The 26,573-nt window shown below is 45.0% G+C and overlaps 1 protein-coding gene across 3 annotated transcripts in view; it reads left to right on the top strand.

Moving 5' to 3' along the window:
- The window catches only part of LRRK1 (leucine rich repeat kinase 1), a 1,071,210-nt gene that overhangs the window by 607,142 nt on the left and 437,495 nt on the right, over positions 1-26,573 (top strand). For all 3 annotated transcript variants that reach the window (XM_069625026.1, XM_069625024.1, XM_069625025.1), the window contains exon 20: positions 12,878-13,154. In XM_069625026.1, coding sequence (XP_069481127.1) covers positions 12,878-13,154 — 277 coding nt within the window. The remainder of the gene's footprint in view (positions 1-12,877; positions 13,155-26,573) is intronic.

The following is a 26,573-nucleotide window of genomic DNA, read 5'->3' as shown; positions in this document are numbered from 1 at the left end:
CAAGTGTCTTACAAAATTCACCACATTGTTCTGAGGTGGGATAATGGGTACACATATTACTAAGTAGCATGCTGTTGGGTGAAAACCCTGTCGCTTTTGGTACAATTCCCATAATCCCTGTTTTCAATATAGAGATCAACCAGTGTTCAATCATTTTTCAAACCCACTTTCTAACAGATGTAATTCTTACCCTGAGGCAGGAAACTACCTCTCCCAAAATCCACAGATGCCATTTAACTGTCCCAGTGTTGAAAGACAGATCCGCTATTTTCCACAATATTGTCCACCTCCTCTTCCCAATTATCCATCACCATACTCCACCACAGTCCTTCCAGATCTTCAGGAAACATGTTGTCGGTTGGCTCCTGAACAAAGAGTAGCACCACAGATATGTGGGTACACCTCCCTCTGTTTAACTATGTCTGTGAACCCTGCAAACTGTTGTATCTTGAAACTATAGTACCCCCCAGATATGTGCGTACACCTCCCACTGCTTAACTATGTTTGTATACTCTGTAAATTGCTGTATATTGAAATTGTATATATCATAATATGTAACCGCCTTCTTTAAGCGCCCTTCTACCTCTGGGTTTGGAGCGCTATACAAATAAATAAAACAAAATAAAACAAACAAACAAACCTCTGCTATTTTGTAACACTGTTGTTCCTGTTCCGTTTCCCCATTGTTATTCTCCATATTTATCGAAAACAATCCACACGACTTAAACCCAAACCCAGTTGCATTGGGCAACTACATCTCCCAGAATCCCTATTTTCCTGTTGACTACCCGAGTACTCCACTTTCACAACGACACACCTATCCGTCTTTTTCTGACAGCAACTTATATAATCTCTCAAAAGATCCAGGAAAACACTTCCACTCCACAATCCTACTGCAAGGAAAGGAAGAACAGACCATGGATGCTTTACCTTTTGCGAGTTGCCATGGCTCTTTATTAACAGGCAAGTCAGGCTGACCAAGCCCACACATGAGACTTGTAAACTCTCCCCAACTGGATAAAAGGCAGAGCTCAGACGCACACGCTGAGCAAGGCCAGCAAAGCGGCATGAGAGCAGTTCCCAGCAGGATGAGGCGACCCTGGATGCAGAGGCGAGGCAGCGAGACGGTGCAAGGAAGACTGTGGTTGTATCAGTATAACCAGGAGGGTCATGATAGAAGCTTTAAAGAAAACTCCTCCACTTTGTTTAAGGATAACCAGCATCTCCTTCGGGTGAATAACCAGGCTGGAAGGAGACAGATGCTGTGGTATCAGGAACCTTGACTTCAAAAGAGAGAGCCGCGATATAATACATTCTATGCCACCGGTGAGTATGTGTTACAAGAGACCGGTGTGCACAGACAATGGAGTGATACATTTGCTAGTAAAGGCTGTGCATGTACCGTGCTATTGCGAGCGGATCCAAGAAGTTTGTAGAAACATAGTAATGGTGAAACTAAGGCTGCGCGTGTGCTGAGAAACTGTAAGAGAAGTAAAGTGAACAATCGTGTGGAAGAGAAAGAGATATAATAACAGAGTGCTTCAGGTGAAAGGATTTGCCTTCTAGAAAGTCTCAGAGCGAACAATAGGAAAGGAAAGAGTGAAAGAGTGAAACTACAAATACCAAGACGCCGTAGGAGAGGCCAATGAAAGCCAGTGACAAAGTCAAAGTGGTCATACAAGGGAAAGCAAATGTAAAAGACACCTCGTACTGTCGAAAGTCTTTGACAAGTGTCGAACATGGCAAACGTGAACCCTACTGAGGGATGCAAAGGAAAGTTGGGGACTGCGAATCCCGTGTTATGAAGGAAGCTTCAGCCCGGCTGAGGGGAACATCCAAAATCGTGTCAAATGTTAACCCAACTGAGGGATGCCAATCTCATCTCTGACTGTCTTTCTGCCATCCAGGAGTGGTTTGCCACCAATGATCTCTGCCTTAATGCCAGTAAGACCAAGATTCTCTGCATCGGCACACCCACACCCTCCTTTCCTGTCACTCTCTGGCCAGCCTCTCTTGGCCCTCTACCTGCTCCCACCTGTGAGGCTAAAAACCTCATAGTGATCTTCGACTCCACACTCTCCTCCTCTCATTACATCTCCGACGTCTCTAAGAAGTCACACTACCAGCTGCACCACTCAGAGGTATTCTTCCTTTCCTCTCCTTCACCCAGAAGCTCACTGTCTCCAGAACTCTGGTTCTCTTTAGGCTGGATTATTGCAACAGCCTCTTTCTAAATCTACCTTCTTCTACTCTCCGCCCTCCTCAACTCATCCAGAACAGAACTGCAAGACTTGTCCTTGGCCTCAAGCCCAGGGATTGTATCTCTCCAGGACTGAAATCTCTGCACTGGCTCCCAGTGGCTGCGAGGATTACGTTCAAAACCTTCTGCATTATCCACAAGGCCTTCTGGGGCATGGGGCCGCAATATCTTCAACTCTCTCTTCCTAAATATCTTCCTTCTCGAGCTCTTCGCTCATCCGCCTCCAACTCCCTCAGGGTCAGTCACTTTTCCAAGCAACAAGTTGGTGGTAGATCTCTTTTTTCGGTGCGGGCCTCCCTCTGGAACAGCCTCCCTGCCCCCTGAAACTTGAGGAGAACCATCTCTGGTTCTGGTAAGCACCTCAAAACCTCTCTCCCTTTGCTTCTGCTTTTTCTCCCCCTCTCCCCTGCTGAACTCCTCACTGAAACTGCACGGGTCACCTAGCTACCCTCTGATCTCAGGCCCAGGTCCCCTCCCCCACCAGCAGCACCCCCGCACTGCCTCCCAGGCAACCGCTGCACTTGGGTGCTGTTTCCATATCCTTACAGCCCCACTACCAGCACTTGACACCTGATGCCTGCACTTAGCCTTACCCTTACACTTGCCACCTGCTGGCCGTACTTTACTTTTTGTTATTTATTCTGTTATCCCATGTACTGCACTGTCCCCGGTCCCCTTGCCCCCTTGCACTTTCCCCCCTTCCCCTTTCCCTTGCACTTGCGCATTCTGAATGATACCTGGCCTAGTAGGATCGTTGTCTGTCTTCCATCTGTTCCCCCTCCCTGGCCTCGTCCCGCCTTGAAACACTTGTGTATAGGCGCATTATAAATACATTATCATATCATATCAAGGAACATTGAGGATAGCGAATCCCGTATTATGAAGGAAGTTTGAGCCCGACTGAGGGGAACATCCAAACTTGTGAAAACCGAACTGAGATAGCGTCCAGAAACTTTAGGACTGTGTATTTATCGACATTGACTAAGTAACTGTCTGAACTAAAGAGCTAAAGCTGGGCCGAAGTGCTTGCACGCCAGAGTGTACCCCACTACCAACGAGCTCTGCCTACCCGAGTGCTTTAACTTGGGGGAGGGAGTTAATATTGCCATATCCAGCTAAACTGATATTTGCTTTGATACACATTGCTTCTTTTACTTTTCTCCTTGAAACCCCGAACACTCTCTTTTCTTTGAGAACACAATCCCATTATTATTATGAGACGCTGTATTTCTCCTGTCACTTTTTTTGTATTAGATTGAGGACAGGAAATAGGTTTATTTAATTTAGGCCTTTTACGTTGACTAGACTGACCAGATCTGTGTTGTGTTGATTGTCGAGAATACTCCCATCTAATCATTAGTGCAAGATAGGAATTTTTCAACCCTGTTAAAACTGTTGAATAAACACCCTTGAACTTGAACCACTTGTGTTACATTATTACTTGTGATAACATACCATCCTTACACCCTCCAATGAACTCAGAACTATTTCCATTAATGATCTCAGAAAATTATTAGGTTTTTAGCCTGGCAGTGTTGTTCAAATTAGAATGTGCAGGACTCTCCAGACTGACATCAAAAGGTAACATTTGTAGGCAAGGCCACCTCCATAGTGGTTAAACAATCTTCACTTCTGTCACTACAGCCTGATGGTGCTGGGTGCCTTCAATTTCTATTTTCTAGAGGTGTTCACCTTGACAAATTCTTTGGTGCTTAGTAATCGGTCAACCTTGGAGTCCCTGAGAGTTTGACTTGTTATTCCCACGGCAGAGTAACACCCTACCTGTAAAGGCCCTCCTTTCGGCTGTAAAGCCATCCAACAAGGAAGAGTATGTATCTACATGGAGAACACTGCAGCAACATTTTACAGCTGGGACACACACATTTACATCCATTGTGCTCTGTGGTGGGTCAGAACAAAGATGCGGACACTGTGTTCAGTTCCGATATATGTTTATTAAATAATATCAAATCTTTAAATAATCTCTGGTCACCTTCCTTACGTAATTCTCTAACAACATATGTTTTTTCCTCTATCTTGGTGTACTGTCCTTCATGAGTCCTTTCTTGGACTTCGGTCTGTTCTTGGCTCTAGGGTATTTGGCCTTCTGTATTTTTGTAAAATATACTCTCTTTGGTGATGTACCTTTTCTGTTTCTTAATCTCATATGCTTCTCTTATCTTCACTTTGTACTATTTTCTCTCATTACTCTGACTTTCTTGCATAACAGGGTCTAATCACGTCCTCCCATGGTGACTTTATTCCAATATTAATGACCTCTTTCTCAGGTCCATTTGAGATTCTCTTCCTTAGAGTATTATAGTTGAAGTTTATGAATTCTATATTTTGAGTTTCATCAACTCAACCTGCCGTCTTCTGCAAAGGCAATATAAACTCTGCATCCGGTCTAAGAAAAGAGTCTATATTCATGCCTGCATCTCTGCGGCATCCAACAACACGGCCAAACTTTTCAAAGTCTGTAAGGAACTGGCCAATCCTACTACAGCCTCTTTCTCTACAGCACCTACCCAGGCCCTTTGCTCTGCCCTGGCTGCACACTAAAACACATGACATCCTGTCTTCTGTCTCCTCTGCACCCACTTATGCACCATCATTTCCTCAGCCCCCCTCGGCCGCCCCCGCCTCTCCCCTTCTCTCCTCCCTCTCCCCTGTCACACCTAAGGTCTCTAGACAAGTCCCGTCTATGAAAGCTTCTTCCAAATAGGTGGACTGCTGCCCTTCCAAATTCATCAAGGACAACAATGACTTGCTAGCTCACGCCTCGGCACACCTCTGCAACCTCTTATTTGCCACTGGAGTCTTCCTCACTTCTCTCAAGCATTCTCTTGTGCACCCCCTGCTCAAAAAACCTATGCCGGCCCTACTATTTCTGCTAACTATTGCCCGATCTCCATTATTCCTATCCTGGGTAAACTCATGGAGAAGTTGGCTATCTCTCAGCTTACCCTCCATGCTGAATCTGTTGGTTGTCTCCATGACCATCAGTCTGGCTTTAGAGCATCCAGAGGCACAGAAACTGCTCTTCTGAACACCCGTGAAGACCTGCTCTTAAACCTTGACTCGAACTGTCCCTCTGTCCAAATTCTTCTTGACCTCTCCTCTGTTTTCTATAAACAACATCCTGATCTCCCGTCTCTGTGAGAGCCTGAGCATCACTGATCAAGCTCTGGTGTGGCTACCATCCTTTCTCTCTGACTGTCCTTCCCAGGTAGAACTCAGTTCCTTTCTCTCCACTATCACTCTCGCTAGTTGTGTTCCCCAGCGATCTAACCTATCCCCCTGGTTTTTCAATGTCACATGGCCTCTTTGGGCCCACATGATCTCTGCCGTCACCTCCAACTTTCAGTGTTACGAGTATGACACACAGCTCTCTTTCAGGCTACCCTCTGCCTCTTCCTCCTCACTTATCCCAGACTGTCTGTCCGCGATTCAGACCTGGTGTGCTGCCAATGATATTTGCCTTAATGCCAGTAAGACATCGATCGTCCTCATTGGGACCCCTGCTCCCGTTTTCCCACTTTCACTCTGGCCGAACACCCTTGGTCCTACACCCTCACCCACTAGTGAGGCAAAAAATGTGGGGGTCTTCTCTTCTCACATCTCACACGTGTCCAAAAAATCACACTACCAGCTGCACCTCCAGATAGGTATTCTACCTTTTCTCACCTTCCCCCAGAGGCTCACTGTCTCCAGAGCCCTGGTTCTCTCCAGACTGGACTACTGCAACAGTCTCTCTTTCAATATTCCTACCTCTATTCTCCGACCTCTTCAACTTATCCAGAACTGAAGCGTGAGACTTATGCTTGGCCTCAAGCCCAGGGACTGCATCTCTCCAGTGCTGAAATCCCTCCACTGGCTCCCCGTGGCTGCAAAGATCAAGTTCAAGTCCCTCTGCATAGTCCACAGGGTTTTCTGGGGCCAGGGCCCCCAATATCTACAACACTGTCTTCCTAAATACTCTCCTTCCAGAGCCCTCCCCACCGCCTTCTCCAACTCTCTGCAGTTGAGCTGTTTTTCCAAATAGAGATTTGGGGTAGATCCTTATCCTCTGCAGGTGCCTCTCTCTTGAACAGTCTACCTGCCTCTCTCCGTCTTGAGCTGGACCTCCTTGGGTTCCGGAAACTTCTCAAGACCTCTTTCTCTCTCCCTTGCTAACCTCCTCTCTCTTCTCTCCTACTTCCCTCCTTCGTTCTCATCCCCAACCCGTTCAGCCAGCTGACTGGTTACCTGGTGAACCTCCAGAGCCTCACAGGTCCCAGGCTCCCCTGCCAGTGCTGCACTTGCATCCAGGTCTCCGCACTCTGCCTTGCATTTCTGCTCTTGAAATACATTCCACGAGAGTGGCACCCACTCTGCACTTAACTCTGGCCCCGGCTGAACTGGGCGCACTTGCCCCCTCCCTCGTGCACTTGCACGACCTTGAATGTTCTAGGCTTATCATGTTAGTCTGTCCTGTCCTTCTCTCTCTCCCCTCCCTAGCTGGCTGTGCCTGCATGCGTATGCGCATTGATGACCAACCTTTTCTGTCTTGTATGTTCCTCCTCCCCTCCCACTTCTCTCCCACTCTGTGTCACGCACTTATGCTAGTAGAAATGCCCTGGCCTAGTATGCTAGTTATTGCTGTTAGTTCATTCGGACATTCCAAAGCCAAAGAATGACGACGATATCCCCTTGTTCCCATCCCGCCTTGAAGCGCTTTGGAGCACTTAACTTGTGTATAAACATTTTACAAATAAACAATTACAGTTACAAATCATTTTCACTGGGACAAGATACTTTCGAATTATAACAAATCCCCCGCGGCCTCCCAGTCTTCCCTTTCCTCCCATTATCTCTGTCCTTTGAGGGGACCGTCTCTGGGGCCTGCAGTTGTTCGGGACTGTTTCTTTCCTCCCACTTCTTTGCCAGCTCGTTCTCGGGGGCGAGTTTCTCTCGCTCCGCACAGCTTCCAGGTATCGCTTCTGATACCTGCACAGGTAGCTGCACTCTCAGCTCGGTGGTGTTGCGCTGTCGATTGGGCAGCCTGCCCACCACCAAGATTCTGTGGTTACTCCACCACTGTAATCTGGGTTCTCTTTCCTTTGTCTTCTCAAAGCAGTTCTGAACTTTGCTGGCTACGCTACTCAGTTCGCCTCTGCCTCCGTCAGCTGTTGTATTTCCAGTGGGCCTCCTCTGCTGGCGTATGCACCTCTCATACCTCCTTGTTCCCCATGGCCTATATTTTTAACCTCCTCGTCACAGTCAATTGGAGTTTTTTTCTTAGTGACAGATTCTTTCTTTTGAGGATAATGGTATACTTTATGTTCATCTGTACGTCTCATGTAGGCTATCACAGGGAACGGTTAAGGAAGTTCCTCAGTGGAATAGGAGTCCTTGTCCCCAAATTGACAGTCCCTCCCAGTGTTGGCCACTTGCCAGACTCCTAGGAAGGTTCTTGCAGAGCAGGCTCACCTCCCTAGTCTCAAAGGGGGATACTCCCCTTTGGGGAGAAGGGACGAATTCCCTATATTCATCACATACCCTACCCCTTATGTTGGAGACTTCCCTTTCTCCTTTTAGAAGGCAGTTTTCTATTTTTGGTGCTTGGATTTTGTGATTTATTTTCCCTAGAATCTGAATATTTGGTCTATCCTCAGTCCCATAGGAAAGTATCTGATAGGTCAACAGAGGATTCCCAATATTGCAAGGGTAGAGCATAAAGGTTTTGTGTCCTGGTTGTTGGACATGTTAACTCTCTAAAGGTGGGAAAATCCCTGCTGATAATTACTTCTTCTGTTGGGCCAGGGACTATGGACATTATTATGGTTGTAGGCTGTTTTCTAACCCTCAAGGAGAGAGGGATTGTATGATGATTCTCTGCATCCCCAAGCACAGAGGTAATTCTCACTGCTTAGTTACCCTGTAGGTCTCTCAGATACAGGAGGCCAGCTCTGTGGCAGTTTGTCGGCTTCCTGAACCTATAATGGCATTAGCCCATGTTCAATTGACTAGGTCCTTCTCATGGGTTTGAAAAGGCTGGGATGCACAGTGATGTACTTCAATCGTGTCAGGATATAACTCATTCTCTTTTTCCTCCTTCTGACCTGGCTCTATATCTAGCTTGCCTGTTTACATAGATTCTTCTATGGTATTCTTTAGGCAGAACCTAGCTATATGGCCTTTCTCTCCTCATAAGAAACATAAGGGTGGAGCGGGAAAGGAGGTTCTCATTTTCCTTGTTTCTTCTCCAGGGATTATTCGGTTTTATTTAAGGGTACCGGAAGGGTTTTTCGGGGGTTTTCCTCCTTTATTTATATTCTCTCGGAGGACCTTTCTCGATCTCTGACACTTCTCTGATGGTACTATCTTGAGTTAGAGCTGTACCTTTTTACTTCTATTGGTTTCCCTCCGTGTCTTAGATATTTGCTGCTTCCGAGTGAGCTTGTGATACCTGGATGGCTGACTCAAGGGAGGGTTGATGTTGTTGGAATATCCTCTTTTTAAAGGTGGGGGAATGGCACTGATAAATTGTTCTAATTCTAGGGTCTGCAGGACCTCTGTTAGGGTATTCTACCTGAAATATTATGGAAGGGTATTCCGGATCCTGCCTGCTAAATCTAGGTAACTTTTATTGGGTAACAAATGAAGGTCCCGAAATTGTAAGTGGTATAACGCCTCTGTCTGTCCCACTTGGAATAATAAGGCGTGTTTGATTTCGGGAAAAGGACTGTAGTCCCCAGCGGATTGATATTTTGATGGGAGGTTTGCAAGTCTCCTTTTAATTAGGACCACATATAACAGGTTTTAACCCCTCATTCCAAATCCTCCCCATACTGATATGGTTGGAGTATACTATGTGGAACTATGCAGTGTTAGGGACACACTCTTAATTATTCCAGTCCATCCAGGATTCGCTGATCCACTTGGATCCGATTATCTATTAAGCGCTCCAAGACTGGTTCTTGTGTACTTATATTGATGTCACGGTTCACCGTGGAGGCAGCGGTCTCAGAGTAGTCCTTTCCACTTGTCTGAGTTTCCACTACCCACTGGGGTTTCTTGGACTCCCTCTTACTGGTCTGAGTCATCCGGCAGTCTAAGGCTAAGTGCTGTAAGTGTCACGACTTTGTCCATGGGAATGAGGGACTTTACACCTAAGGAGGGTTTAAAGCCTTGGAAACCAATGGACGGAAGGTTGCCTGTAGGTATGGCTATATACTCTAGAGAGTGTGGGAACTGTCTCTATCTTGGGACTTTGCATCCCACTTCTGACACCATAAGTGACTGATTAGGCGAAGGTTTCCGACTCTGTGGTGACATTTCCAATCTATGTTTATTAAATAAAAGGAATAAGGGCGATCTTACCTGAATATCAGTGGGTATTCCCAACTTATATGAATAGCGAAGGTGCTCGTCAGTCGTCAAGAAATATCCAAAACAACAAAGTGTGCCATGCAAACTAAAACCCTAACAGACCCTACCACTAATCTAATTAACTAAGGTCAGGAGCCCTTCTCCTGATGATGTAATGGTCTTCTTTAACTATCAAAGTTCCTCTCAATATCCAATCTTTAAATAGTCTCTGGTCACTTTCCGTACCAAGTCTTGTAATTCTCTCACAATATATTTGTTTTTTCCTCTATCTTTATGTACTGTCCTCCATAAGTCCTTTCTTGGACTTTGGTCTGTTCTTAGTCCAGGCTATTTGGCCTTCTGTATTTTGGTAAGATATACTCTCCTAGATTATGTACTGTTTTTTGTTTCTTTTATCTCATAGGCTTCTATTGCCGTCACTTCATAGTATTTTCTCTCACAAGGCTATACTTTGACTTTCTTGCATAACAGTGTCGTATCTGCTCTTCCCATGGTAACTTTATCTCAGTTTTAATGACCTCTTTCTCAGGACCATTCGGGATTCTCTTTTTCAGACTATTATAGTTCAAGTTCAATTCTATATTTTGTGTTTCATCAATTTCATTGGGATAAGTTCCTTTCAAATTATCACAAATTCCCTGTGGCCCTCCCGTTCTCCCTGTTACCTCTGTCCTTAAAGGGGAATGTCTGTGGGGCCTGCAGTCGCTTTAAACTGTTTTTCCATCTACTTCTGTGCTTGTTCATTCTCAGCAGCATGCTTCTCTCAGCACCCTGGTATCAATTCAGGTTGCTGCACTCTCAGCTGGGTAGTGTTGTCGCTGTTGACCCACCACGAAGGGTCCACAACTGGAATCTGGGTTCTCTTTCCCTTGGCCTCTCTCTGCCTTCTTACGCTGGTGCTTCAGCATCTCTCTCTCCAGCACAAAGCAGTTCTGGACTTTGCAGGCTCCACTTATCTGCTTGGCTCCGCCTCTGTCAGCTGTTGTTTCCAGCGAGCCTCCCCTGCTGGCGTATGCGCCTCTCTCATTCCTCCTTGTTCTGCATGGCCTATATTTCCAACCTCCTATTCGCAGTCAATTGAAGGTTTTTTTCTTAAAGTGACAGATTCTTTCTCTTGAGGATAATGGCATGCTTTGTCTTCAGCCAATCTTCCAAAGGCGGTTTTGTTTTACACATCTGTTCATCGCATATATGCCATCACAGGGAACTAAGATGCTTGTCAGTCAGTTGGGATGGTCCAAACAAATAGGTCCGCTGTCCAAAAACTAACCTCTCTGACCCTACCACTATACAAAAACTAACTTGGATCAGGAGAATTACTCCATTATCCTAAATGTACTTTTTGTACCAACTTTTCAGTAGGTGATTCAAAAATAGTCTCTTGAAAATAGTTCTTGAAACTGATGTCACTCTTCGAGTGTACTTCTAGTACTAGTCTTTCAATATCTGGCTTGTGAATGGTCTCCTATGACGTTTCCATTCTTCAACAGGATTGCTTTGTTTTCTCTCCTCTGGTTTTATCCCTCTGGGGATTCTCTTATTAATCCTTGTTTCTTGTCTGTGATTCTTGAGGTGTACTTTTATAGCCTCTTGCTATACCTGCTGTACTGTGTGCTTCAATTGTCCATTTCCTATAGTCTCTTTTCTACGTCTCGATTTCTCTTCAGACTTATTATAATTCTGTACAGGATACTGAGCCGTCTTCCCTCTTTCCCAGGGTAACTGTATCTCTTCCACTTTCCTTCCAATATTTAAGCATTCAAAAGTTTGTTTTTCACAATTATCATACTTGGGTTCTCTTTCTTGCCAATTCACTTCAATTTTAGATTTTGTACTGGTAGGAGTTAACTGGCTGCAATAATGATGTGTTGGGGTCTTCTCCAGCTCCCCATTCTCCCAGTTACCGTCCTGGGGATAGGAGAATGTCAGTGGGAGCCTCATTCGTTTTAAGACCCTCGTCCAGTAGATAGATTGTCATTGTATCTCTGCTTTCGGCGTCTTTTCTCGTGGATTCCTGTTTCTTCATGGTAACGTGGCCGTTCAGCATTCGACTGCACCTTCTGTAGATTCCAGTTGTCCCTGATATTGGCGATGTTGACCGGACATTCGCCCCACCAAGGATTCCTATCCCTGGTCTTCCCACTACCTTCAAAAGGGTCCTTGCACTTGGTCCTTGGCAGGCTGTGAGCTTGCCCTTGCTTTGGCGTAATGCTTTTCAAACTTGCACAAGTTTGAAACTTGCGGGATTCAACGTCTCTCTTTCATTCAGTGTATGTGGCTAGGGGATCTCCCCACTGACGTACGGCTCTCTATTTCTCTCTCCTTTGCGTGACGCGGTACCGGGTACTCCCCATCTGACATGTGGGTGTGTGTGTCTCTCTCCAGCTCATTTCTCAATGGAGTTGTGTCCATCCATCTCTTCCGGGATTAGCTGTCGACTCTAAAGGGATATGTCCTTTTTCCTGCAGATGATATCCATTAAGATTCTCCTCGTCCGAGTATTTGTGACCCATAGCTCCTGGTAGTATGGCTTCCTCATCCCATTATAGGTAATTGTGGGCTCCCCCCTATCCTCCCCGGAAGGCACTCCCCTTTGGGGAGAATGACGAGTTCCCTTGGTTCGTCAATAAATCCACTTCGTGAAGCAATTCACCCAAAATACCACTACAGACAAAGGAGTTTCAGTGGAGCTTTGCTGTCTTTGCCCACAATACAGGAGTTACTTCAGTGGGCATGTTGCACTTCAGTCGGTACAAATCAAGATTACAATTTCCCTACACACTTGAACTTATTATTTCAACCTTTCTGACCAATCAGTGAAGTTTGCCTCAGGGTGTGATGACCTCACTTCAAGACTTGAGCAATCCGTACCCCTTGGTGTGGAGCATGTGAGATTCCGGAACAGCTGCTGTTCAGTTTTAGGTGCACCTCAGGATGTAGTTCTAACAGATGTGAAAACAGCTGGTTTATAAAAATAAATTGATTGTTACTACGTAATGTGAGGGGCAGGATGCACGAATATCACTCTTCGTCAAAAAGCAATTTCTTGACTATTGCTTAATCAGTAACTCAAAGGTCACATTATCTCACTGTAATTAAAGTATGACTGCTCGACCTGTTTGGTTGGGGCTGTGTATGTAATAGCATGCCTGGGGGCTATGAACAAGGCTGGATTGTTTTGTGTGACTTCATTGTACTTTTCTAGTTATGGCGACTTTCTAAACTAATATTTTCTCTTGCCAGCCATCAGTTTTTTAATAGAATCCGGAACATTGCTGCATTTCCCGGACACGAGCCACGGATTACGGAACCTGTACTTTCTAGATCCAGTCTGGCTGTCGGAATGTCTGGAGAGAATTATAAACCTGAAGAGCTCCAAGTCTGTGGCAAAGAACGGCGTCATTAGAGCAGAGGACCTGCGAATGCTTCTGGTCGGCACGGGATTCACCGACCAAACTGAGGAACAGTACTTCCAGTTCCTGGCAAAGTTCGAAATTGCACTTCCGGTAGCTAACAACCGGTAAGGACGTGAAGTGGGGGCGGGGGTCGGGGGGGGGGGGTCAAACCTGCAAAGGGTGCATGCATTTGCCATCGTTACCACGTTGGCGACTGTTCGGGGGCAGTGGAAACCAGACCTGTATTTGATTTCTGCTTAAAGAAGGCAGACCTCTCAAACCCAAGTCGGTAGAAATACCCATTAACCCCAGATTCAAACGACGAAACTTTAAGCAACGGTGTACACTAAGCTAGGCACTGCACAACTCAAACATGTATTGCATATGCAACAAATTACCAGAATCCATGAAAAAAGAAAGTAGTCACATTGCTTTTAGAAAACTTCTGAAAACCAGGCTTTTTGTGTAAAACCTTTGGAACGCCGGAATTTCCTCTCACCCTTTTTTTTCCTTTTCTAGAGATCAGCGCCTGGACGCCTTTGGGCTTTGGCGCCATATAAATGGCTTAACATAACATAACGTAACATAACATTGCATAATGGCGGCAGCACGCCACAATGTCAGCCATTGCAATGTGTCATCAACCCCACACATATGGTTGGAGCAAAAACATGTTAGTGAAAGTTCTGAACGCAACAGATCAAGGAGGTCAGAGTTCATCAGAAGATGTAAGTGGCCTGTTAAATAATGAAGATGCTTCGTTTTCCAGGGTCCTTGGTCAGTCTTTTACACCAGCAGTAATTTCCCTATGCACAATGGGTAAGGCCCTCATTATGAGGTTGGTTTTTAATAATAAAAACGGGTTCTTTTTACCATCCACATGAATATGTGACACATGGTATTTGCTGGATGCGGTATTATCCCTAAGAATACCGCCCGGGTAAAGACCACCTGATTATGAGATTCAATACCTAATAAAATAAATGCCCATAGAATCACTTGTGTACAGGCGCCTTATAAATGACTTACCATATCAAACCTGCAATTTTTACCCCCATCCAAAGTGTGCATGTCAATTTTAACTTGGAGAAGTATACAAAATATATATTTTTTCTAGAATTGAATTGATGCAGAAGCGCATCATTTAAACTTCATGAAAAATATTTTTTGCAGATCCCCCAAACGGGCGTGCAAACCTGATGTCTCAGGTGTGCCCTTAGCACCCTCTTTTCAATTTAATGCAGAGAAGAGTCAACACGGATGCTCCTGTGCGTTATTACGTTTTATTTGTTTTTCCTACATGGAATTTTAACATCACACAAGAACACAAATTAGGAAGAAATGGAAAAGTGAATAGAAATGTATTGCCCCTTAGGCCCCACCCCTGTCCTAAATCAATCCCTCCTTACCCCCGTGAAGGAAGCTCATATAATCATCATATCAAAACTAAATTTATATATATTTTTTCTGCAGGCCATATTGCTTTCCATAGCTGCCACTCACTTCACTTGACTCCATCTTTGTCTAGAGCTTAGCAGTAATTTGCCTTATTTCCCTTTGACGAGGCACAGTTTTGGGGCCTAGAAGTGCGGCTCAGGTGATAATGGGAGGAATCTGATACCACCCACACAGTGATGTAGAGGCCAGGAGAGGTACACAGGGGATCCCCCAGGCTCTCCAGTCCATCACTAGCCTTGCAAACAAGACCACCCTCCTTCGAATCAGGGGGCCCCAAAACAGAGGGCAGGAGCCCTGTAGTGGATCAGGATCATGGGAAGGGTAAGAGCTAGCGTCACAGTCTTAAATCCACAGCTCGATTTGGAAAGAACCCTCCAGCGAGTCTAAAAGAGATGCACGCCCAGCACTAAAGGGAGGTGGAAGGAATCGGGGGAGGAAACACTGAAAACTAAAAGTCCACACAAAGAGAGGGGTACCTCCCTGTGGTTTTAAGGGTTCGCCTAACCTTCTGATTAGGTGCTCATCCAGTTAACTTGGCCCTCCCTTGCTAACCTGCCCCCACAATCCTTGTGTTTGAAGCAAATCCATGACTAATAAACCAAATCACTAACACCCACACACTCTGAAGGGACTGTGACCATCCCCAATAGTGCAAACGACTTTGGATAATTGAGCATAGACAGAGAATCTGCTGGTAGAATCTGATATGATATTTTATTTATACCGCGCCCATACACAAGTGTTTCAAAGCGCGACGAGGTAGGGGAGGGGAACAAGGCGGGGACAAGACAACGATTTTACTAGACCCAGTGAAATTGAGATTGCGCAAGTACAGGGGAGAGGAAAGGGGAAAAGTGCAGAGGGAAGGGGAGGAGGAGCAAGTGCAGGACATAGGATCTAAACATCAAGAAACAAGAAGTGCAGCCAGCAAGTGGCAGTGCAAGGTTAAGTACAAAACAGCAAGTGATAGTGCAGGTAGGGAGACTGTAGGGTTACAGATACAGCCCCAAGTGCAGGGTTGCCAGGAGGCAGTGCTGGTGTGCAGGTGGGAGGGCAGGGACCTGGGCCTGTTGTTCAGAGGGTAGCCAGGTAAACAGTGCTGTATCAGACAGGAGATCAGCAGGGAAGAGGAAGAGAGAAGGCAGAAGCAAAGAGGAAAGTCTTGAGCTGCTTCGAGAACCGGAGATGGTTCTGCTCAAGTTTCAGAGGGACAGGGAGGCTGTTCCAGAGGGAGGCGCCCGCCAAAGAGCGAGATCTGCCCCCAGCTCTTTGCTTGAAAAAGAACCTGACCCTCAAGGAGTTGGAGGTGGAGGAGTGAAGGGCTCAAGTAGGAAGATATTTCAGAAGAGAAAGCTGGAGATAACTGGGTGCACTGTTTCCGTGGAACTCAGGAGAGAGAAGTGGGACCTGCAGGAAAAGGAAGGAGCATGGGATCCTGAAGCCTTGAGCTGACTTGAATACGGCTTTGCTTTAAGCTCACAGAATGATCAAGAGGCCAGCAATTGTTTTCATGTGCTAGCGCTCCAGCCTGAAAAGATAACACTCGGGAGTACAGTTGCAATTGAGTCATCCAGCAGCCACAGGGAAAGAGACTGACGGCAGCCAATGCAATGCGTGGAAAAACTAGAAAAAGGTTCAAATCTGGGGAACCAATTCCCACGCTCAAACTCTGGTCCTACACCGATGTTCTGTAAGATGTAGGATTAACAGGGTGATATGTAATTTAGGGACATTTTCCACCCACCCCAAACCAGGTACACACGATTCTCCTTTACTTAATAAAGTTCTTTTTATGAATCTGCCCCCCCCCCCTTTTAATAAAATGGATTCCATACAGCTTCCCTCCACTTTCAGGACAGGAAACACACAGGGTTTTGCAGAAGATATATTAATTAACCAAATAGAAATAATTGAAACAGATCACTGATAAACTGTTTCTTCATAAACGGCCAACAATAAGAAATAATCAACACACTAGTCATTACAGTTTTCAGTGCCACAATTAAAGAAATAGAGAATTTTGTAACCCACACTTCACCATAAGTATCTATGCATTTAATTCACTCTGAGCACGCAGGCATATAGATTGGATGCAGAAGAGTCCAGGAGGAATCGTTCATTTGTGAAAACAAATTAGTTAATATATCCCCCCCTGTCCAATTCTAGCTACTTCCCCTTTATTCAAAATACAACCTCCCTTACTCGTTAGACATGTCAGAATTTCAACAGCATTTTAAACTCAATTGCAACCAACTACTGGACCTTCAGGTATGTGAAGGGCTTGTAGAAAAGAAAATGTATGTTGGCAAAATTCCCTTCACTGATGTTTCTATTCAATTACAGGATAAAATGCACCTTTCTCCCTTTACATGGGCACCTTGAACAGCAGAAAGAAATGGATCACAAAGAATCTCCCTCTCAATTTACCTTGAGCAACCCCACATTAAACACAATATTCTGCTTGATGGTATACCCACTTACTTCAATGATCTTCTTTTTCTAGGTAGGCACACAGTAAAATGACCTTTTTGACCACTGTTAATTCTGTGCTAGCTGTCTTCGCCAGAGAAAAGACCCAGGTGAATATCACTGTATGCACAGCATGGGACGTAATCTATCAATATATATATATTTTTTCCAGAAGCACATACACTTCTGAAATATTCCCTAACTTCTCTGTATGCACAATATATCTATTACCACCCCACAGTATTAACAAATTATAGGGGCCAGGATTTACTCCAAGTCCCTTTTATAGAATCACTTCCGCTTTAGATAATACTCACAACCAGATTTCTTTTGGGTGTATCACAGACAGGTGGACCCCCCCCCCTTAAGTCCTGCTTCATTGCTCCCCCTCCAGGAACAGGTGGGCATCAGCCAGTAAGATAGGATTACCCGTCGGTGCAGTCTGTCTGCTTTCTCTTGCACTGATGAAGGCCTGGGGCTTTAACTCATGCTAGGCCTCACTTGAAGCCTGTACTAATAATCCATCATGAGTCCAAAAAAAGAGCAATCTATCCCATCTCCTTCTGGTTATCAATCCTCCTTACTCTCCTTCTTCCCCATCATCAGTGAGTGAGCGTGTGAGTCTTTCGCGAGTGTGTGTTGTTGAATCTAATACAGAACAGTAACTCTACCTTTTTGAGGTGTCTATACTCCCCCAATATAATTGGTCAATGGATGTGATTGTACAGTGTTCCAAAAGTGACATCACAGTAGACATACCCCAGCAAAGTCATTTGGCATATTAATGAAGGGCACAGTCTGATGGTAGCAACTTCTAAACCCAGTTTCACTCACATTTAATGTGATATCATCGCAGGGATTTCTTGCATTAAAATGTATCCCATTGTGAAACGGTACATTTCACCTATGTAACCACTTTAATAATCAGCTTGCCAGATTTCTCTCTCTGGCACAAATCAAGTCATGCAATTCTTATCCTAATAGCATGAATAATTGCAGAGTTATGCATTTTTCCATTTACCTCATTTCTACATTTATATTAAACTTATTTTGCCATCTAATAGGAACGGGCTCATCCCAGCGGATGGTAGAATATACAATTCCCTGGCATGTGCCATGTCTATGCCTCAAAATACAAAATTGCCTAATTTGCATAGTTAAAACTCAAATTAGCAAAATCATTTTGGTAGCCTTAAATAGATCATCTCTGTTAGATTTTCAGATAAACTTTATTTTTCCACATATCAAGATTCCTCCTTTTAAGAAAGTCTTTGGAGATCATATTAGGCCCTGCAGATCTGCAGAACCCCCATTAGTTCATTATCTTTAACTTGCCAGACACAGATGCAACCCATAAACACCAGTTTAGGATTTCTGTCAGTTTCCACACACAGTTCGTCTCTGTGAGAAAGCATGGTATCTGTTTTCACATCTCATTTTGGGGGAGGTGGCATGTCAAGAGTTCAGTTCTGGCTTCTTTTAATCTGTTCCCATTCACACTTTCAAGTTTTAAAATGTACTTTTTCCTCCCCCCTGATTTTAAATTTTCCCCAAGAACACAGCCACATAAAATACAAATGTTTCATACTAACGTTATAGAAAGTCATGATTCTATTAAAGACATGGGGCGAAGGATTATGCTACACTCTTTCCTTTACTTCTCGAGCAACAGATATATAAAAACCTACAACTCAAGTGCAAAAATTATGAAAAAACTACAATTCCCTTGAAAATTTGTCTTTTTTGTAGTTTGTGCTTGATACAAACTCCACTATCACATGATGTCTCTATGCAATCACAGCTCTTGTCCACCTTTAATATCATCTTTGCTTCTGACTTCCTCCTCTTTCTTTTGCTGCCTCTGCTAACTTGAATTATGCGCCCCAACTGGTAGACGCTGAAACTTCAATTCATATCCATTTTAATACTTCAAGACTCTTGTGCCTTGGTTTTCATGTCTGCTGAAACATATAAGAGACAATACTGAGTGTAGCAAGTTACAGGGTGGGCAATCGCATGCATAACCATCAAATGCATATTTGTTTAGTCACTGATCAATCATTCCCTCCATGTATTAATTCACAACCTTGCGATTGTAAGGGTGGGATAATCATTTGCTTCTGTGTCTTTAATAGATTCATGGCTTTCTGTAAAGTTAGTATGGAAAATATGGAAAATCTGTATTCTATGTCCAGACCGGAGGCTCAGATTATGCTAATTTAAAGCTTACTCACCACTAACAAGGGTACCTGGTCAACTGGCTGAAAATAAGGATTCTTAAAAATGTACTCAATTGACCAATCTGCCGCTTTAAATATGTCTTCCAGACGAGCCGCAAGACTGTAGGCTTTGGACGCCATTGTACCTCTAATCAAATGTGAGCCATATCTATCAATGTCAGTGCCTGCCTTTTGCATGCACCATGTGGTCAGCGTACCCGACAACACTGCCGAGTATGATTTATGTAAAGCAATGAGTAACTGGGATTCGCCCACAGGTCTAAGTTGTACCGTCATGGCCTTGTATTCCATAAGACATTTTACTGGGCCCAGTATGGGTTTATCAGGAAATGTTGAGTATGGTACTGATCTTATCCCTGTCTTCATCCTCTTAGTAATATAGAAAGTAACCCCTGATGGTGAAAAATCTTCCCATTGGCCACTAGAGCTCAGACATCCGATACTCTTTTACAAAAAATGAGGTAGAGCATCGTAGTCAACTTGGCTGGTTCAGCCCTCCTGGACAGTTCTTTGTTATCTGGCCAGTTTTTAAATAATCTCAGAACTATGTTAACATCCCTTAGGCGAGAGTATTCTGTTGTTGGGGGTCTTAAAAGTGTTAGCCCTCTGAGTGATCTGCATACCAGAGGGTGTGCCCCTATCAGGAGACCATCCCCACTTGTGTGCCCATCTGATATTGCTGAACAAAAGATATTAATCGTCCTGTATGCCTTAACTGAGTTCCGAATGTGGCTAGGAAGTTCATCAGGTGTATCACTTCTGTTCCAGCGGGATGTATGTTCCTCGCCAGTCACCAACTATGCCATTGTGTCCAGGCAGATCTATAAGCTTTCTTGGTTCCTGGTGCCCAATGAATCATTCAGCTTCTCCGAAAAGTTCTGGCATATTCCTGGATCCCCGGAAATTGGCCAAGCTATTAGGTTCAGGTTCCCTACCAGCACCAAGGGGTAAATTCTGCATATTGGTCCCAGAATAATTGTTCCACTCTGTGGAAGATGAATGGGACTGTCATATGACATCTCTAGGTGATCTGGGAACCAAGCTTGTCCTTTCCAGTCCGGCGTTATTAGAATTAGCGTTGTTCTCCGTCTCCTGGAAGGGTGTCAGAAGAAGCATGCTGTCACCAGGGTGGCATTTTGAGTAAAAAACCTTTATTTATCAAAAAAAGAAGAAACTCTCACTATATCTATCTTCTAAGAGGGATTTCCCTGTCTCAAACTAATACTAAAGGACCTGTCAAAATGTCTGTAGAAATCCAACTGCACCACCCTGTGTTACAACCTACTTCTATCCCTTACACTTCAACTAAAGAATTAGCCAACCGAAACTACCTCCTCCAGGAGAATTACTCGTTTCTCGTGGTATTTGGCTGGTAATCCCAGAAATGTTCTTTGGCAAAAGGATGCCAGGGGGAATGACACCCTTCCCCGGCTTGTGGTTCCAACAGACCTTTGCACCAGTCAAATTTTTAGAACCAGGAGAATAACTACTTTCTCCTGGTATTGGTTCACACACTCGAATATAGTTCACTTCCTTCCCCTGGTGTCTCTTGATTAATGGGCGGGCTTTCAGTCTCTTCACCAGGAGAATGACTCCTTTCTCCTGGTTTTTGAGAGTTTGTTTCTGTATCACTCAACTTGATATTTCTTTCGCCCTGTTCTCATGGAATTAGCAAATTCCCAACTCCTCAGTGGACTTTTCCTTGCAACAGCAACAAGGAACTTCTCCTCGGATGCTCAGTCCACCCTTCCCAATAGTTTGATTGTTAATACTAGGCAGGGCGGAAAGCAGCTGAAGCCACTCTCTCTCTCTCTCTTCCACCCCTGTGTCCACTCTAGGTCTCTCGTACCTCCTGTTACCTTCTTTGGGACTTTGGTATGGGACTGTGACTCTGGGCTTCTCTCCTCCACTTCCGCAGCTCCGTGGCAGCTCTGCGCTCTACTGGACTGCACAGCTCTGTCTTTCTGCTTCGTGTTTGGGCCTGCTGCAGCTGGACCCACGGAGAACTCCCTCAGCGATTTGCCAATGTCCTCTGTTTTTTGGCCTCCCCGGTCAGACAACAGGATTAGAAACTCTCGCTCTGGCTGGTTTCCACACTTGCTGCCTCTCCTGTATGGGCTTCACCACATCTTCAGTCCTTCCTCCCTTCTTATACATTGTTGCCACACCCCCTGGCAGATTGTCAAAGTCCTTTGTTGTTCTTGATAGGTTAATCATCATGCATCCTCTGGGCAACTGTGTACCAGCACAGTCAGCAATCTTATTGCCTTCTGTGCTCTTCTTTGTCCTTGTACTTTGTTTTGCGTGTTTCTCCCACACTACAGAAATACATGGTTCTACTCTCAAGGAAGTGGTTTGGAATGGGGTGGGGGGTTTAGGGAAGTTTTGGGTGTAGCATTGGCCAACGGGCTGTACGCTAGGTTATCGCCCTTATCCCCAAATGGGCAGTCCCTCGCCACGAGGTCCTCCCACAATAAACCACCGCTAGGGGGGACTATTATGTAGCGGCTGCACCTCCCTAGCCTCATGGAAAAGGGCTTCCATCTGGAGAGAAATGATGAGAGTAGGTGAATCATCGCACTCCTTACTGGCGCCAGCATCCTCTGGATCACTGTGAAAGGAGGAAAGGCATATTCTGTACCTGGGCCCATACCTGGAGAAACGCATCTGTCACCTCCAGATCCGGCCTCCAGCTGTAAAAACGTGAACGCTATTTGTTCAACCTTGTTGCAAACAAGTTTGTAGGGCAGGGGCCTCGACAGGTCATGAGTTTGTTAAACACCCCTTTGTCCAGCTGCCAATCGCTGGTATCCCACAGGTACCTCGAATTACAATCTGCTACCTGATCCTGTAGTCCTGAAAGATACTCACCTGTCACGCCGATATTCTTCTGAAGACACAACTGCCAAAATTCCTGAGCCATCTCTATCCGATCGTGGACCTCGTCCCGCCAGGCGATAGATATCCCTGACAGCAGACATGTTGTCCGTCTTGAGTAGTACACTTTGTAGATGTAGCTCTTTCTCTGACCATCTGCCTCCAGTTGACATGTCCATGCATCGAAAACCCCAGACCCACTGGCTGGCAGCAGACTCTACTATTATTAGGTCCAGGAAGGTCCAAATATCGCTCTCCTGTTTCAGGCCTCTGCGTGGTGGTACCACGCCAACAGTTCCGTCCTCGCATTGGATATACGTACCCACTGTTCATATAAAAAGCCCTTCCTGAGATGCTGTATTTTTTTAAGTGTTGCGGGGCTCATTATTGGAGAAGTCCTGGGAAGGTAGCCTGAATCGAGGATGAGAGCAAACCTCAACCCTGTAATAGCTCCCTATCTTGACACATCAAACAGATGTATTCACCGTAGCTCCACAATCTCCGAAGCCAATACATTTGTGTCCGCTTTGGAGAATACTGCATCTTTTCTCATGAATCGGACGTCACTAGAGATTATGGTTCAGTATTCACAGACCAAGGTCCGATCGGCTGTGCTATGAATGCAGTCCATCTTCAGGCTCAAGCGTACTTGTTGGAAGGTGAAAGGCGCAGATGTTACGGATCAGCATGGAGTAGAGAGCAAGTAGAGAGGAGGGAAGAGAGCAAGAAAATGGCAGTGGTGTAAAAGTGAAGAGCACAGCAGACGGAGAGTGGAAAGACCAGAAGTGTAGGAACATAAACAAATATTTTGGATTGTGGAAGGACAGAAAGCGAGAACAGTAAGCAACAGAGTGGAGAGTGGAAAGGCCAGCGGGGAAGAAAGTAAGCAGACAAGGCAGAGAGTAGAAAGCAAGAAGAATTTGGGAAAGGAAGAAGTGTGAACTTTAATGCGCCAGAGAGGAAGGCATAAAAACTCTATGAGAGTAGGCGTTCCGGTTTCATCCAATCTACATCATCTAGGCTTGGCGTCCTTTCTCCTCCTCTCCCAATGCGTTGTTTGCTCACTGAGATTTCTACTATTATACAGCTGCCCGTCAGTAATAGGTTGCAGTTGTGAGGTATCAGACTCCATTGCCTGACTTTGTCTGACCCTATTAATGGGACATGTTTGGTTTGACTAATGGTATTCCTCTGTAGCCCTCATCCTCATGTCAGTGTTTCCCAAGGGAGTCCTGCATTACTTTTTGAGGCTTTTTCCTCGTCCCAATACTTGATGGAAATTCAGAGGGTGAGACAGGATATGTAAGGAAGGCATGGTATCAAACAGTGAAGACGGACACAAGTGATCACAGTTCAAAGGTGTTTATTTAACTTCAATGGGTTGTTTGAATGCCTATCTAAACCTAAATCTAAGGATGGGAGCAAACTACGACCATCAAATAATCATATAATAATAACACAGTACTAGTCGCGTCTCTGTCAACATAAAAGGGCCTATACTAATAAGCCTATTGCCAATCCTTACTCTAAATACAAAATGGTGTCGGACACTAGTGAATGCAAAAAGCAAAGTGTTCAAGAAAATATATGTCAGGATAGTTGAGCAGTTGTCTTCCTTCCCTTGCCCACGTTTTCAGCACGGGGTAAGGCGGCAGGTTTGAGCTTCACACACACTCTGGCTTCTTTGCCACAAGGATACAGTTCATAGCATAGGTATCGGGGCATTCTGCCAAAGCTTCTTTCTCAAATATAGTTTCTTCTTGTGAAGGGCCTGTCTGAACAAACAAGCACCAAAGTTCCTTTCTCATCAGGATTTCACATTAACAAGTTCTCGCTTCCAGTGTTCATCATGGGTCTCTCTCCTTCATGCTCGGCCCCCTTTGTATCACAATGTTCACAATTGGTCTCCTTCGATTGTGCACGGACCATCGATCTCCCTCATACGGACTCTGACCCCTTTTGCACAAAATTGATATTTGGTTTCCCTCGTTCTGGCTCGGACCATGTAATCTCACTTTATATGTTTTCCTCTTGATATCAAAGATCGAAGACTTTCGAATGTGTGATGGGTTTAGCTTAAACTGTTGCAGTACCACTTAGATTTACTTCGTACAATGTTCTTACTTTCGTTTCTGCCACTTCTTGGCTGGAGACCTTACAGAGACCTTTGATTGTGCACCCATGTAGTGCCAGACCACTTTGTCATTGGTATTGCATCTTTCTCCTTAAATGTTCAAAACATCCATCAGCAATTAAGCTTTCCTCGTGTCTTTCATCACAACCGAGTCAATCTTCTTTCTTGTGCTCTTTATACAATGTTGCCATGTGCAACCTTGGCTTTGACACAGACTGGTCTTGTATCAGTTTCCCCAACTCACCGGCTGTGTTGATCTCTCAGACACTCCTTTGATATTGGACCAAAGGATGGCACCAAAGCGGCTGCTAATCCTCCCCGACACAGTCAGCCATGCAGGAGGACCCTGTGTGTCTCCGACACACAATCCTGTATTCTTGGGTCTGGTTTCATGGCCTTATGCTTTGTATTCTAAAGGGTTCTGGAAAGCAATGTTTTATCGCCGGAAAGGTCGAGGGTATCTCCCTCCTTGCATGCCCTTCTTGTTTTGCTATCTGTCTTCCCTCGTTCAGCTGCTGTCGGAAAAGTACTTTTCCTTCGCGTGCTTTGCCTCACTCAGTGTGCCCTCGTGCTCCGCCTTTTATCTGTGTGAGGAAGGTTAATGGAAGTCAGGTGTGAGTAATTGCCAGTAATTGCCTGACTTTGCCTGACCATAGTGGTGGGACAAGTGAGGTACAATGCTCGGGTGTGAGTCTGTTTGAATGGGCTATCCATGTAAAAGTGTTCGTGAAGGGAAAGTGGGGGGGGTTAAGAGTTTCTAAATATCCTATGGAGTAGGATGGGTTAAAGGTGTTACAGGGAGGGTGCTATCGCGTCTCGCTATCAGCTATCCCACTCCCCGAAGACCCCTCACCCAGGTGATCCTCCCGCACTGGTCCACCCCAGGATCTGGATCCGAAAGCGATGGCGTTGTCCTGGCCACCTGGATGGCAGATCCCTGGGGACCAGCGGGTGAGACACCTTCTGGTTTCTCACAATATGAATGGCAATACCCTATAAAGGCTGAGGGGAAGTAGGGTAAATCAGTGTTGGAAAAGGGTAGATACCATGTCTCAGCTTTAGACACCCTCTCCCCAATCCCCAAGGATCCTCCACTCAGGTGATCCTCCTTCACTTCTCCATCCCCAGGTTGAGGATCCAAAAGTGATGGCTTTTCCCTGGCCACCTGAATAGAAGATCCCCACGGAGGAGGGAGGAGAGTGCCTGTAGGTTTCTCACAACACTTATAAACACCAAAGGCTGTGAGGCCAATTCTAGAGGGATTCAAGGATTGACTGATGGATTCCAGTCTTCATACAGGTTTAACTCCCCTACTTGTCCTGCAAATCCTTCAACAAACCATCTGAACCCCTTTAAAGATTTGAGTTCAGTAAATCCTGTTATACTGGACTTTACACATCTAGGGTGGTTTTTTGATCCTTTGGTCATGGCCTTCCTCCCAAATGCAATTGTCAAAGTTATACAAATCGAATGCCAAACCCTTTGTTGTTCAACTCCTGTCTCCCAAACAGTTTATATTTTCAGCTATGCAAACTGTGTACCCCACAAATCACTGAAATCTTATCCATTACCTTCCCCGGTGAAATCATCGAGTACATCCATTCCAGAATAATGTGGGGTACTTTTCCAACTCAATTGCATCAAAAACGTTAGCTTGACAGGTAACAAACATACTTCCACACTCTGGGGTGGAATGAAGCCTGAACTGCCTGTAGTACTGCTTCCTCAACAAACATGAGGCTCTAAGAACATCCTGCCAGCTATGTATAACTTCTTTCCAAGATAAAGGATCACATACAGCTTTATTTTGCCAACTCTCACATACCTTTTCGCCTCCCATTATCCTTTTTAAGCCTTTCATAGGTGATCCCTTGTCAGCTGGCTCAAAATGTCACTCTTCCCCCAAGTCTTATGTTCAGTAAAGGTGTCAGGCTACCCAACCCTTCTACCCTTAAATACCTAGAAGGTAATCAATCACCTTAGACTCATTCTTCCTGCCACTTTTAATTGGATTCATTTTCAACAGATGTCCCTTATCCGAGGGAGGTGCTACCAATGCAAACAGTAATGGGCAATGCCGCCTTTTTAAAGATTTATAATAATGAATACTCTTGCCCTTTTCAATGCCATGGCCCAGTAGTAGTCTTTAAAATTCGGCAGTCCCCATCCTTCCCCCTCTTGATCGTGTTCGATTTTTTTCCCCTGCTTTCGTGCATGCTCGGCTCCCCTTATGTGAGTGCAAACCGTTCCATATAATCTGTATCAATAAAGGGACCTGAACTAGGATGGGAAATTCGAGAAGCAGTCAGCCAGTCATGTCTCAAGGCCTACACACTCATACAGTTCAGAACAGATAAGCTAAGAAA

The sequence above is a fragment of the Ambystoma mexicanum genome, chromosome 11, assembly GCF_040938575.1.
Source record: "Ambystoma mexicanum isolate Mex_15411 chromosome 11, UKY_AmexF1_1, whole genome shotgun sequence".
Lineage (NCBI taxonomy): Eukaryota > Metazoa > Chordata > Amphibia > Caudata > Ambystomatidae > Ambystoma > Ambystoma mexicanum.
This window is presented reverse-complemented; position numbering and strand designations above follow the sequence as displayed.